Source organism: Furipterus horrens, unplaced genomic scaffold, assembly GCF_987537825.1.
Source record: "Furipterus horrens unplaced genomic scaffold, mFurHor1.1.pri manual_scaffold_4, whole genome shotgun sequence".
NCBI classification, from domain to species: Eukaryota; Metazoa; Chordata; class Mammalia; order Chiroptera; family Furipteridae; genus Furipterus; species Furipterus horrens.
In genome coordinates, this window is record NW_028327174.1 from 94,765,468 (window position 1) to 94,780,793 (window position 15,326).

Sequence of the window (15,326 nt, forward strand, 5' to 3'; positions counted from 1 at the left end):
GTCCTTATCTGATTTTGGAATTAGGATGCTAGCCTGTAAAATGAGCTTATGAGTCTTCCCTCCTCTTGAATTTTTTGGAATAGTTTGAGAATGATAGGTGTTAATTCTTCTTTGAATGTTTGGTAAAATTCACCTGTGAAGTCATCCAGTCCAGGACTCTAGTTCCTTTAGATGTAAGGTTAGATTGTTTATTTGAGATTTTCTTGTTTCTTGAAGTAGGCCTATATCATTATGAATTTCCCTCTTAGGACTGCTTTCTCTGTGTCCCATAGATTTTGGATTGTTGTGTTCTCATTTTCATTTATCTAAATGTGACTTGATTTCTTCCTCGATCTCATTGTTAACCCTTTCATTTCTTAGTAACATGTTATTTAGCCTCTATGTGTTTGTGTGTTTTTCAGTTTTTTTCTTGTAATTGGTTTCTAGCTTTATACCATTGTGGTCAGAGAAGATGGCTGAAATGATTTCAATCTTCTTTAATTTATTAAGACTTTTTTGTTTCCTAACAGGTGGTCTATCCTAGGCAATATTCCATGTGCACTTGAAAAGAATGTATATTCTACTGCTTGGGGAGAAATGCTCTGAAAATATCAATTAGATTAATCTGGTCCAGTGTGTCATTTAATCCCACTGTTTCCTTGCTGGTTTTTTTTTTTTGTCTGTAAGACCTATTTATTTATGTCACTGGGGGTGTTAAAATCCCCTATTATGACTGTATTATCATTGATCTCTTCCTTTACATTCATCTAGGTTTGATTTATATATTTGGGCGCCCCTATGTTGGGTGCATAAATGTTTATAAAGGTTATATCCCCATATTGGGTTGATCCATTTAGCATTATGTAATGTCCTTTTTTTTCTCTTATTATACACTTTGTTTTAAAGTCTATTTTGTCTCATATAAGTATTGCTACCTCAGCTTTTTTTTTTTTTTCCCTTCCATTTGCATGAAATATCTTTTTCCATTCTTTTACTTTTAGTCTGTGTATGTCTTTCTGGATTAAGTCTCTTGTAGATAGCATATGTAAGGGTCTCATTTTGTTATATATTCAGCCAGTGTATGTCTTTTGATTGCAGCATTTGATCTATTTGCACTTAAAGGAATTGTTAATAGGTTTGTATTTATTGCCATTATATTGCGTTTTGTTTTTTTCTTTTTTTCTTATTCTTATTCTTAAAGAAGACTCTTAAACATATTTTAATACTGGTTTGGGGATGGTGAACACCTTTAGCTTTTTCTTGTCTGGGAAGCTCTTTATCTGTTCTTTAATTCTAAATTATAGTTCTGCTGGATAGCGTAATTTTGAGTATAGGTTTTTGCTTTTTATCTCTTTCAAAAAATGATGCTAATCCCTTTCTGCCTGAAGTGTTTCTGTTGAGAAATCAATTGAAAGTCTTATGGGAGCTCCCTTTGGGTAACTATCTTCCTCTTGCTGCTCGTAAGGTTCTTTGTCTTTATCCTTTGGCATTTTAATTATGTCTTGGTGTGGGTTTTTTTTGTTTTTTGTTTTGGTTCCTCTTTATTGGGATTCTCTGTGCTTTCTAATGTATTCTTTATTTCAGAAATTGATCCACTATGTCTCCCATTCTTGGTAGGGTGGTCTTATGTAGTAGGTATCTTGTGGAGCTGTGGCACAGTCTTCCTGGTTACCTGAGCTAGATGCTCCAGGAATGTCTCTTGTGTGGGTTATGTGAGCCCTACTGTTGTCCTTGAGCCTTGATTGCTGTTGACCCATCCACAGGTGCAGTAAACCCTCCGACCGACTATGAGGATGATCCCAACCAGTGTATGTGCCTCTGTGCAGGGGCTATCCCCCAAAGTGGGTTTGGCCCTGGGCAAGATCTAGTACCTGCCAGGATTACTTGTGTGGCTAGTTGGTTTGTCCTCTGGTGTGGTCTCCGAAGCCCACCATTGGTTGTGTTGGTTCTGAGTCCACTTGGGAGGGACTTTGGTTCAGGTGAATGTCAGATTCTGCCTGTAATTGGTTTGGGGCTACCTGTCTGGAGCTACCAACCTATTCACAATTTATGACTGCCTCTACTGGGTCTGGGTGTACATGGGAAGGGCCAAGCTATGCACAAAAGTTAACTTCCACCAGTTCTGAGCCAAGGGGCAGATCAGTGAAAGGCTCAAGGCACCTGAGATCCACCTTCATCTGTCAGCTGCTCTGCCACCCCCTGAGGCTACTGGACTTCCTCTAGATCAGTGGTTCTCAACCTTCCTAATGCCCGACCCTTTAATACAGTTCCTCATGTTGTGGTGACCCCCAACCATAAAATTATTTTCGTTGCTACTTCATAACTGTAATTTTGCTACTGTTATGAATCGTAATGTAAATATCTGATATGCGGGATGTATTTTCATTGTTACAAATTGAACATAATTAAAGCATAGTGATTAATCACAAAAACAATATGTAATTATATATGTGTTTTCCGATGGTCTTAGGCGACCCCTGTGAAAGAGTCGTTCGACCCCCAAAGGGGTCCCGACCCACAGGTTGAGAATCGCTGCTCTAGAGCCTTCCAAACAGAGTCTATAGAGGGGGCCCAGGCTGCTCACATCCCTCAATCACTTCCACAAGGTGTGAGCTCTATAGGGCACGGCAACAGGGGTTGGGGGCTAGTGGGTCTCCTTTTTGAGGTTGGTGCTGCTCAGGCACTCAGTGGGAGAAAATGGTCCCTACACCAGAGCCACACCACTCAGTCTCTGCCTGAATCTCTGACCAGAGCTCCCCAAGAAAGAGCACACTGTAGGTTTGGGCTGGGTACACCCTGCAGACTCTTGTGCAGGGCATGAGCTTGGTGAGGTGGGACTAAGGGGTGCAATCATGAGGCTGGAGCTAGTGGGTCTCCTATTAGGGGACACCACCAGTGACACACAGAGGTGTTGGGGAAAAGCCCCCACTCTGGAGCCACGTAATTCACTGTCTGCTGGCATCTCCCACAAGAATTCCTCAAAAAGAAAAGTGCACTGAACATCCTGGCTGGGTGCAGCCATCAGTCTGATCTCTGTATCAGTGAGTCTGTTTCTGCGTGTTCATTTAGTTTTGTTTTTTAGCCTCCACATATAAGTGAAATTGTATGGTATTTGTCTTTCTTTGCCTGACTTATTTCACTCAGCATAAGATTCTGTAAGTCCATCTATGTTGTTGCATACGGCAAGATTTCTTTCTTTCTTTCTTTTTTTAATGATTTAGTCACATTCCATTGTATATACGCACCACTTAGGTTGCTTTTGTATCTTGGATACTGTAAATAATTTGATTTAGTGTTTTGGGTTTCTTTGGATAAATAACATTGGGAGATTTTAACCTATGTACAGTCAAGGTTTCAATAGACAGAAATCAGGAAGTGGGCAATTTATTTTTATTTTCACTAACCTCTAGCTAAAATGCAGCATTTCCTTCAATTATGAATGTAGGCATCAAACCAGAGCAGTTTTAGCAGTACCTGTGGTATTGTCACCGGTAGAATTCACAGATCTTTCTCATATCATACACCAGTCTCTGCAGATATCTTAAAATATCTCATATGTGTCAGTACTTCCTTCAGAAGTATGACAGATATTAGACCTAACACTGTCCTTTTAATTCATGTGTTACATATATTATAATATCACAGTGCTTTTACTATTTTGATAATTGTGTTTCAGAGTAATCAGCTTACTTTATAATCCTATCTGTTTTGTTTTATGCATTTAAAAATGTGATTCTGAGGGGTCTCTGGGTTCCCAGGCACCATGCAGCTGCCGTAGCTTCTCCCCTCCCTCCCAGCAAGTCTACACCTCAGAGCCAGAAAACAGACACTAAGTTCTGCTTTCCTTCTGTAAACTTGCTTGAGGGAAGAGAGTTGTGGTGGGGAAGTGGGGGATGAAAAAGGTGAAGAGGAGTAAGAGGCACAAACTTCCAGTTACAAAATAAATAAGTCACAGGGATGTGATGTGCAGCACAGAGAACATGGTTAATTATAATAACTGAATGATTACAGGTGGTCACTAGACTTATCATGGCAGTCACATCACAAGGTATATAAATGTTGAATAATTATGTTGTATACGTAAAACTAATATAACATTGTATATGAACTATATTGTTTTTAAAAAGAAATATATTTGTTTTAATTTAAAAAAAAATGTTCCAAGGATGCAGGGCTGCAAAGTAAAAAGGAAAGAGATTTTGAAATGAGATGAACTGGGTTATAAAATGGTCCCCTCTTCTTTCTGGCTCTATTAACCTAAGCAAGTAATTTTATTTATTTTAGCTTCAATGTCTTAAACTGTAAAATGTGACAAATAATACACCTCTAGGAGGTTATAGAGGTTAAATAAGGTAGCATGTGCTGCTATAGTCTGGCACTTCAGAGGCATTCAAAACTCATCGTTGTCAGTAGTGTCATTACTGCGGTCCCCTATAACAGTGTCAGGATGTTTCCCTTTTCCTCTCCAGCTCGGTGGCTGTATCCACCCTCCCTTCAGTGTCCAGGATTCCAACAACCTGGGAAACCTCGGAGGCTTGCTTATTGTATTAATAGCATCTTGAAAGTACCTTTGGCTTGTTCAAAGCAAAGTCTCTCTCTTTTTTAAAATTTACACAAAGCATCTTAATTTGTTTGCCTATAATATTTTCTTCAGAATTGCCTTGCTGTGTTAGTCTCCTAGAGCTAATATAACAAATTCCCAGAAGCTGGGTGGCTGAAAACATTTATTCTCTCTGTTGTAGAGGCCAGAAGTCTGAAATCAAGGTGTAGGTGGGCCAAGTTCTCTCTAAGGCCCCAGGGGAGAATCCTGGGGTACCTTGGCTTATACGAGGTGCATCATTGTGATCTCTGCCTCTGTTCTCACATGGCTTTCTGCCTTTTGTCTTTGGCTGTGCTCAGATTTCCCTCTTCTTCTAGGGCATCAGCCATCGGAGTAGGGCCCACCTAATCCAGTGTGACCTCATCTTAACTCAGTGTCCCTACAGACATACAAACACTATATTTCCAAGTAAGATCACTTCACAGGTGCTGTGGGTCAGGATTGCAACATATCTTATGGGAGGATACAATTCAACCCACAACATTTGCAAGTGGACCCTATATACTTATTTTTAGATCAGACTTCTGAATGGACATACACGACATCACTTTTTTGGGGTGTGCTTCTTTTTTCCTCCAGTTAGTAATTTAATCTTGCTGTGGCTCAAAAAATGTTTTGAAGTGTCTAGTTGGGGGTAATGAGATGTATCTTGGTTTTTTATTTTTGTAAAGAAAAGAATTCTGTGTAGAAAGAAAAGATGTAGGGACCCCTGTGTAGGGAAAGTATTTCAAAACTGTACTGAGAAGCAATAGTTAAAAAGACAGTCACTCCACTGTTTACAAACGTTTACGACATGGGTGTGAATTGGCTGTTCAAGCTTAGAGCCTTGGATTGATCTGAAGCTCAGACTGCTGGCCTGTGAGAAGACGCTCACTGAGCAGAGCTCTGGCCACTTATACTCCCAATTGGAGTGTTTTAAAGGGAAAAAAAAAATCTCAGTGAGCATGGATGTGGTCAACTGCTTGTTCCTGTGTGTCTGTGGGCCGCCGCTCCCTGTAGCCGAGTCCAGGGTAGGTTATGGCTTGTCGGAGAGTGTTGTTTGTTGTTGGTGCTGGGCTTGTAGTTCCGGGTATAATCACACTCAAAGCGCGTTCCCAGAATGAACGTATATTGTATTTCAAAAGTAGGTGAACTTTGCTAAAAGAAGATTTAGTCTCAGAATATGCATCCAAGTTCAAATTTGTTCCACGAGGAATGTAAGTCACTTCTGGCTAAGGATCACTCTTTGAATGTGAGCTTAAAGTTGTGAGACTTTACATTGTTCCCTCCCTCCCTCCCTCTTTCTGATCTTTTGCTAGGAGTAAATTGGACATTTCCATTTTATATATTCTTCTGTTAACTAATTTTTGCAGTTCCTAGAACATATGGTACCACTTGTAGGTCTTCAGTGGGACGGTGTATCCTTGCAGTGGAGGTCAGCTGGTTCTCGGGTGCCCCCCAGCAGGGCAGTAGCCAACGCGGAGGCCAGATGTGCTAAGGGAGCCCAGCCGGCAGGTGCCGCCCCTGCTCTCATGGCATCGCCACTTCCGGGAGTGTGTTTGCTCTCTGAAGGATTTATTTCCTGAGCAGCTAAGATAACTTGTTTTCCTAAACCCATTTTCTTTCTTTCAAGCATGAGTGAGGAAAAAAGGCTGTATTGCATACGTGCAGACAAAACTACATGTAGATTTTTAATCAGACTACTCATTGCCTGTCATTTTGTTGTACTTCTGTTTTCTAGCAGGCTGTTTTTGAACCTTTTTATCACAGGGCGATAATATAAATGGGTTTAGTCTCATTGTGTGCTTAAGTTGTCTGTGCCATTTGATGTGGTAATTTGAACTATCCATAATAACTTCTTTTCATATGTAATGCAAAAAAATAATATTAACTTGTCTATGATTTCTCTTATACTTTCCCATGGTGCTATTACAGAGGAAAAACTTCTCCTCTACCTTCTGAGATTTATGCTTAGGAATGTGAGAATTAAAGTTGACAAAAGATAAATTTGCAAGAGAAAGACAAGTTTTATTCCTGTACATAAGTGGGAATTCACAGAAAAGTGTTACTCCAGAAAGCGGTTAGGACTGGGGACTTATATACCATCTAAATGAGGGAGAGGGTGCTGGTGGGAAAGCCAGTGACTGTTAGGAAAGATAAACAGGTCTGCAGCTGTTACAGGTGGGAGAGAGGGTGGTTTTGTGACCTTGTCTGTTGAGGTGAGGGCTTCTCCTCTGGAGGGGTAAGAGTCCATCTTCCCTGGTTGGAAGAAAGAATTTCTATCCCAAAGGAGCAGATTTATGACAACTGAGTTCTTCTGGGAGGCTGTGCTTTTAGGCAGATGAGGGGATTCAGGGAAAAAGCTCATTAATACTTCCAGCTCAAAACAGTGTTTAGGCCACAGCGGTGTATTGTGGACCTCTTTGGTGGTGAGCTGAAATAAAGATAGGCCCCCTGGGCAGTGAGTCAGTAGGTAGTAAGGTCATTGATGATGGCTAGAACCCATTTTCCTTTGAGCACAGGTAGGAGAAGTTCATGAAACAGAAATTACGACGCGCACGTTTCAGTATCTCTGTTGCTACTAATTGTGTGACCCTAAGCAAGTCACTTTACTTCTCTAGGTCACAGTTTTTCTAATTCGAAAAATGATGGGCAGCCCACAGTGTCATAGGTGGGGCCGGCCTGGTCTGCCAGGGGATGCCTTCTCTAAGCAGCATGGCTTGCTCTTCCGCCCTGCAATCACATGACTTTTCTGATTAATTTAGTTCTCTCCCAGTGCCCGGTTCTGTTTTTATTGTATTTTCAAATAATGTATAGGGATGGAAAAACTGAAGGCACCTAGGCTCCCAGGCCTATGACTGGTGGCTGCCACAAACTTTGGCTAACCCCTCTTCCTGCTCCCCTCCCCCCATAGAACTCTGAGACCAGACTTGTGGGGTATGCTGAGATAGAGGTTATCTTCAGGCAGGGCTGAATCAGCAGACAGTAATTTTGTGACAGTGCTTTTTAAAAGCCATAATTAACTAGGGCTGATAAGGGCTATCTTACCATTGTAGCAGTCCATCCTCACTAGAACCCATTTTATCTCCCGTGAAGTTTTAGAACCAAACCCACAGAAGTTAAGTAACTTGCCTGAGACTACAAAGCTAGCAAGGGGCCCAATCTGACTTAACACAGAAATCACCTCATTTTCAAACTTCATGGCTTTTTTTCTAGTACACCTCTAAAAAGTGATTTGAAAACTTAGAACGTACTACCTAATTTAGGATCATAGACTCTCCAGCTGCGGTATTGTCTAGTCTGAAATCTGAGATCCTGAAAGGTCAGTTGTGACATGTCCAAGCTCACACAGCTAGTTAGTAGCCTGATGTGGTTCTTTGAATCCTAGTTTCCTTCTCTCCCCTCCTCCCTACTAGGGAGTGTCAGTTCTAGCAACCCATACCTAATCTTCTGAAAGCACCTTCTATTTTTGAACATTCTTGTATGACAACACCTTAGAGTAGCAGTGGGTAGCATTACACATTGATTCTTCTACTGGCAGACCTGCCTTTCCCTCTATGCTATTGTTACGCATATTTTGGGTGACACCCCACCTTACTTTTTAATTAACTCTTAATGGTGCTAATTTTTAGAATCTTTTATCAGTCACCAAACAACACCATTTAAATTAGTTGTAATTCAACCTCCAATTAAAGATAGACTTGCTTATTTTAATCCACATATCAGTTATGCCTGTTACAAAAAAAATCTTTTAAGAACAAGTAAATCTAGAAAGCCTTTGCGGCAGAACTGAGGGAGGGTGGAAGGGAATGTATATCATGTTCTTTTTTTAATACCTTCCTGGATATTGGTGCTCACCTAACTTGTTCGAATTTGAAAAGGTTTTTACTGAGGAATCCTGGAGGCGGGGCTCATCCCTGGAGGAAGAAAGGACAGAAGCTCAGAGGATCTCCAGGAGGAGATGGGGCTCTGGGAGAAGGTCAAGGCCCCGACCACTCTCAGACTATGGCCAGTTGGCCAGCCGAAGTTTGTCTATTCCTGAAGACTCCATTGCTGTGGACCCCAAGAAGGAGGACATTGTGGACAGTGGCCACCAGCTGAGCATGGCCTCCACAGTCCCTGGAGACCAGAAGGCTGAGAAGGCTGTCCTGGGCTGCCCCAAAGGAGGCCAGAGAAGACGCCCCATCTCTGTGATAGGTGGGGTCAGCTTCTATGGGAACAGCCAGACAGAAGCCATAGAAAACCTTCTAACCCAAGTAAGATCTGGTGTGTTCCCACCAAAGCCAGCAGAGCCCTCAGCTTCCTGGCCTTTGTTCTCCCCTGCAAACTAAACCCAACGCTTTCCTTTCTTCTTTTCTGACTCAAGGATGATATCAACTGCTCACAACCTTTCCTCCTGACTTTGCAAGCTGCATGTATTAAAACTAATCGTCTGGCATTTGGATGTGTTTTACTAATCTTCTGTCTTTGCTGGAATCTTGAGTAATATGTGAAACTAGTTTGCTATTTCTTCTAAATCACTTGAGATATGAGCAAGAGGAAAGTAACAGTACATATTTAGTGAACTTCCTGAAAGAATAAATTCTTAAAAGAGAAGCATCATCCATTGTTAACATGTCAAGATACGAAGAAAATAAAGAAGTCGATTTTTTAGGAGATAAGGAAATAATTTTTTCACCATTTTCTTGCTTTTGAGTTGCAGCTTTGTAACTGCTTTAACAATAGATTAAAATCTTAGTAGCATTCTCTTAGTATAATGTAGTAATTCAGTAAGTATTTCTCAGTTAACCAAAGAGCTCTTTAGGGATACAAAACATTTAAATAAAGACCCAGTTCAGGAGGAATTTCTGTTATTTGATGAGACTAATGCCCCAGCCATGGTCCAGGGTTCACAGAACAGTGCATGAGTAAGTGCCCAGTTTCGTGTATCATAACGCATAAAATTCTCTTAAAAAGGAAAGTCTATATTGGTATAGGATTTTATATTTACATTCTGCCTGTAAAGCTCAGCACAATGCCTTATTTATATAGCAAGCACTCAAAGCCCTCTTGCTTTATTAAATTAAATTGAATTGAATGCTTAAGGTAGAGACAAAATAAGTTGAAGACTATCACAAACCTTTCGTTGTATAAAGAGGCTCTACATGCTAGGAAATATTTCTGAACTAAAGCAAACTATAATTCAGAACACAGTATAGGGAAGATCTAAATTACTTAGAAATATTTTCACTTTAAGGCATCAAAAAGGAGTATAGTCAGGTAACTCTCTGCACTGTAAGCTCATTTAGGGAGCTAGGTGGAAAACCTGAGGAAAGCATGAACCAGCTTGGCCTTTGATGCAATTAAAGGGACTATTAATATGGAAAATCAAAAGGTCATAGCATTGATTCTATAGACCAGGGTAAATTTGCGGAAAACTAGCTCTTCTTGTAAGCAAAGCCCTGTTGTCATGTTAGTTTAGGTAAACCAGAATAGTATTCCACAAATATGTAACTGGTCCCTGCCACGGATGAACAGGAGGCTGAAGTGAGTAGCTGGGATGCCATGGGTCGCCCTGGCCATGGCCTTTGGCACTGCTGCTGGGACCACGTCTTCCTAACCTTGTGACCCTGCATCTCTGTGAGAAAGCCACCACTTCCTAAATTAGCTTTTCTTCCTCTTAGCTAACACTTTGCTTTCATTGAGCGTTGCCTATTGGTATGTTGTTGACAGAGAAGATGAAACGTGAAGCTGCGAGATAAGGCCTGTGGGTTGATCCTGATTTGTTTAAACATCAGAATAACTTATTGCAATTGAGTTTCAGTGCAGCCTGAAGCTTTTGATATGCTTTGGAGAAACCATGTCTTGTCTGTGAGGAGCTTCGAGGTGAGAACGCTGAGCTTCCTGGCAGCTGTGCCTGTGAAGAGCTTGTAGGAGCTGCCACTTCCTGGCATCTTTTCACAGCTTCTCGCTTTCTCTTGTAGCCAGCAGCCAGGCCTCCGGTGCCAGCTCACCAGGTGCCACCCTACAAAGCGGTTTCGGCCCGGCTCCGGCCGTTCACGTTTTCCCAGAGCACCCCTATTGGGCTGGACCGCGTGGGACGACGGCGGCAGATGAGAGCAGCCAATGGTGAGTCTCAGAGGCCCCCTTTGGGGTCTCCCCTTTCAGAAACTGGTGTGGAACCCTCTCTTTGACATGCTAGTTAAACCGAGGTGCCCAGTGGGCTGTGAACTCCTGGGCCAGGGTGTCGTTTGCCTGGTAGTGAGGAAGGCTCGTCTCAGGAGCTGGGTCTGTCGTCAGCCATGCAGGGTGGGTGCTGCCTGGGTGTTCTGCGTCGTTACAGTGGCCCCAGTGAGACTTTTGCTCCTCTTGTGGTGTCTGTGTGCCTCAGTGTTCCTGTGGGAGGAAATCTGACCGAGAATGGGGTCCCAGGGATTCGCCCTAACCCTTTTCAAGCTCTTTCTGTGTATTTAAGATTCACTAATACTGTTTTGAACACTAAAGAAAAGTTATCTAATGTAGTAGTTAATATGCTGTTATAGCACTTACCTAACTTGTTGATTTGAATTAATACCACTTGTTTCGGGAATGATGTTTAAACTTCTAAAAAGGCAGTCTTCCCCTGGGCTGACATTTACGTCAGTGCCAGTCAACTGGGTGAATAATGGCGTGGTCCTGGGCGCACTGGACGAGAATACCAGCCAACATTGATCAAGCACTTACCACATGGCAACACCATCCTGTGTGCTTCGCTGTGTCACTCATTTGATTCTTCTTAATTCGATGCCATGGTGGGTGCTGTTATTATCCTCATTTTACAAATAAAAAAAGCAAAACCTAGGTGTAAGTAGGTCAACTGCCCTAAGTCACTCAGCCACGAAGTGGCAGAAATGGGATTTAAACCCCCAGTCAAATAGAATTTTCAATACCAAGGCCAATGTTTTAACCACTGGACTATGCTGTTTAAAGAAATGCCATGGACTAGTAATGATTACAGCTTTAATTGCTGGGCTGACTGTCATAGTTTTAAAAACAAACATCGTGTGGTGAGCATGAGAGGGATGTACTGGGCAGGAGGAGGCCTAGGCCTGGGTTCTGGTTCCAGCCCTGCCCCGAACCTGCCGTGTGGGCAAGTTCTTCCCATGAGGGCGGCGACTGAAGCTGTAAGAAGGTGGGGCCGGGGGTTAAATAATGCTTTTTCAAAAGACTTGAGAGAGGCTAAGGGTGTTACTTGGAGAACGCTTCAATTTCAGGGAGAGGAGCAGGGACCAGGATGGGTCAGGGAGGAGACTGAGAACAAAGAGGTGTGGAATCAGTGGTCAAAGGAGGCATTCTAAAGACAGGAGTACTAGAAGGTCACTGATGAATCTGACACAGAAATTGTTGAGGAGGATGTCCTAGGAGAGCCAAAGGGTAAGAGGTCGGAGACTTGGTGAATGGTGAAGTGTTACCACCCTTAAATATGTTGGCCATGGTGTCTAACTCACATCACACGTACTTGGAGGAATCAAGGCTAGACACGGACAAAAGGCAAAGAGAAATTAGATGGCAGCCCTGACGGGCATGACTCAATGGGTTGGGCGTCATCCCACAAAGCGAAAAGTTGCTGGTTTGATTCCCGGTCAGAGCACATGCCTGGGTTGCGGGCCAGGTCCCAGGTCGGGGGTGTAGGAGAGGCCACCAGTTGATGTTTCTCTTGCATGTTCATATTTCTCCACCTCTCTTTCTCTCTCCCTTCCCCTTTCTCTAAAAATAAATAAATAAAATCTTAAAAAAAAATAAAAGAAAGTAGATGGCAGCTAGAGTTTGAGGAAATTTGCAAACATCTCAAGCCCAGATGCCCAAGAGAGAGCCTGTTTCTAGGAAACATGCCTGTGGCTCCTCCTGTCCCTGATGCCTTTGTCATTCTCTCAGAGGAGTCAGCTGAACACTGTGGACTCGATTCCTCCCCTCATCCTTGGTCACTAGGGCCAGTCCTCGGCATCCCCCTGCTCCTCTGGCTCCTTAACCCTTCGTCTCAGCAGCTGCCCCCTCCCATTGCTTTTTTGTGATGGGCTTTTATACACGCTAGTCAGAGTGACTGTTCACGTTCAACTCTTGCTCTGTTATCTCCTTACAAACTTTCCTCCTCATCATTGGAACAAAGTCCTAGTCCCTCAAATGAGTTTACAGGTTTCTCTGCACCCTCAGTCTAATGTTCCATATGTTTCTCTCACTTCTCTTGTCCAGGTTTACCATTCAGTGTTCCCACCATCCACTCCAGGCCTCACACACCCTTAGCTCTAGTTTGCCTAGAATTTCCTTCCTTTCCTTTACCACACATCAACGTTCTTTCCATTTGAAGTTAAAAACTCAGTCCCTTCTTCCCTTGGCAACAAAGTAAATTCATTGTCTTACTTCTGCAAAGCAGTTCAGCCACAGGTCTCATGTTCACCCTCTCTGATCCAGTCATAAACTTCTGGTGATGTGTCATGAGAAAGTTGTCCAGAAGGAGAAAAAAGCTGCGTGCACAAGATGTTCTCCACAACATCATTTGTGATAGCAAAAAGTTGAGCAGTGTTAATGTCCAGTTCCAGTGGAGTATTGAGTTGCAGCCGTATATGGGTGACTACTTCAAAACAGTTAGTTTACAGCATAATTAGGAAAACCAAGTAACAGCATGATATAGGACTGCTATAATTTTAAAGTGAGAAAACTGGAAATGAAATTATATCTATGTTAATTTACTAGGCTGCCATAACAAATTACCATTAGCTGGTTAGCTTAAACAATAGAAATGTATTGTCTCAGTTCTGGAGGCTGGAAGTCAGATCAAGGTGTTGGCGGGCTGCATGGTGATCTGCCGGCCTCTATGTGAAGATGAAAACAGCGTAGTTAATGTGCTAGGTCTGCAGGTGATTTCACCTCAAACCTGATACACATACAAACTGCTTATTTCTCTACTGTCTGTAAGTGTTCTGTTTTGTTCTGTTTTGATGTGATTTTAGTGTTCTTTTCTTGAGGCAACAAATGAGTAGCTGAAGCAAAAAGACAATTTATTGGAAGGGTGTCATGTATTCCCAGAATTGACAGATTGGGTGGAGAAGCAATCTGGAAATGGATGATAGTCAGGGTTGCCTCTGGGAACCAAGGTCAACAGGGAAGGAGCCAAGGAAGGTATGTAGCAACACTCTGGCCATAGTGCTGCCCCGAGGAATGAGTGAAGGCCAGCCACTCCTCTGTCTTTCCGTTGCTCAGTCAAGATTCAAAGTCTCAGGATAGAGGATTCAACTCTCAAAGCCTACTGATGTGTCCACTGCTTGGTTGCACTGTAACAGGGAGAAGCATTGGATGCGTCCAGGGCTCTCTTGCCTGTCTTATTAGGAGGCAGGCGCCTGGAATCCCTATCTACTAAGGCAGAACACAGTGGAATGGAATGGAGATCATTCCCCCAAAGAAAATCCAGGTGGTGTTAGAAATAGAAATAGATTCTGGACTGTTCCTCCATTTGTTCATTCCCACATTAATAACTATTGAATGCATAACATGTGCCAGGTGACAGCAGCAAACAAAACAAAGTCCCTCAAATCACTTACATTCTAGTGAGGATGTTAATAAATTGACCAGTAACTGTATAACAGAGCAGGTAGTGCTGTGAAGAAAAATAAAGCAGGGTAGAGTGTATTCATTTTTAAAAGAACATTATTCTAACATGATGCACCTATTCCCTATATAATTAAAAACTCTCTTCTCTCGAGGGAGACAATGCAAGGCTCATCAGTTACTACAAACACCTCCAAGTCTAGGCCTCTGAGTAATATTCACTACTTCTCTACTTCTCTTATGAGGTCTTTTTAAGTTTAATACCCAGAGGTAAATTTGAGCAACACACCCTTATAACAGAAAGAAGTAGAAGAGAAAAGGAAGTAGAAAATATAATAGTATGTAGACATACATAGTTCTACAAAAAGGAAATTACTCTCTCCTGCCTCTGCATGCAAGGCCGTATGTGCCATTTTTGACTTTGCTCACTGAGTTGCCCTTGTGTGCTCCCCTCGTACTTGACCTGGCACTGTTCTTTGCCAGCTGAAGTGGTCCAGACCTTTACTTCATAGGTTTCTGAGCTGTTAGTGGTCCTGTTTGCATCCCCTCTTTTAGTTAATCAAAAATCAGTCAGTCTACAAAAATGTGTGGAACCTCAACTATGCACCAGGTACTATTTTCACCATTTGGAATCCAGCAGAGAATAAAGCATCACAGAATGTTTACATTTTAGATTTAAACAGATTTAATAAATCTATCAACAACATTACCTCAGGCACTAGTGATTGCTCTGGAGAAGATGAATGTGGAGGAAAGTGAGTGGGAGCGGGAGTGGCAGAGGGCAACATAGTGCTCTAAAGAGGTGGCATTGGGATGCAGGCTTGAAAGGTGAGCAGAAGGTAAAGGTCTTAGGGAAGAGAGGGCCCAGTGGAAGAAACATCAGAGGCCCACAGATAGGCAGGACCTTGGTGTGTCTGAGGGTTAACGAGAAGGCCAGAGTGCCTGGAGCACAGGTAACAAGGGCAGGAGAGGAGCATTGCAGCTGGGAGGCTGTCTGTGTCCCAAGAAGGAGTTGGGTTTTTCTGAGTGAAATGGGAAGCCATTGCCAGCAGAGGCACAACATGCTGTGACTCACACTTTAGAGAGGATAGACAGTCTGGGGGAGAAAACGCAGAAGAAGGGGACTGATTTGAAGGTCATTGCCTTAGTCCATTGAGAAACAATTGTGACAGTGACTACACAAGACATCTATGTCTTCCTTGGGTGC

At 42.5% G+C, this 15,326-nt stretch overlaps 1 protein-coding gene across 2 annotated transcripts in view; it reads left to right on the forward strand.

The window, feature by feature from the left end:
- The window catches only part of SPATA13 (spermatogenesis associated 13), a 72,902-nt gene that overhangs the window by 17,943 nt on the left and 39,633 nt on the right, over positions 1-15,326 (forward strand). Inside the window, exons 2-3 of one of the 2 annotated variants that reach the window (XM_090273789.1) lie at positions 8,440-8,814; positions 10,522-10,666. In XM_090273789.1, the coding sequence (XP_090129915.1) occupies positions 8,440-8,814; positions 10,522-10,666 (520 nt within the window). Of the gene's footprint in view, positions 1-8,439; positions 8,815-10,312; positions 10,424-10,521; positions 10,667-15,326 lie in introns of those variants that run through there. The other variant, XM_090273790.1, reaches the window with a different exon arrangement.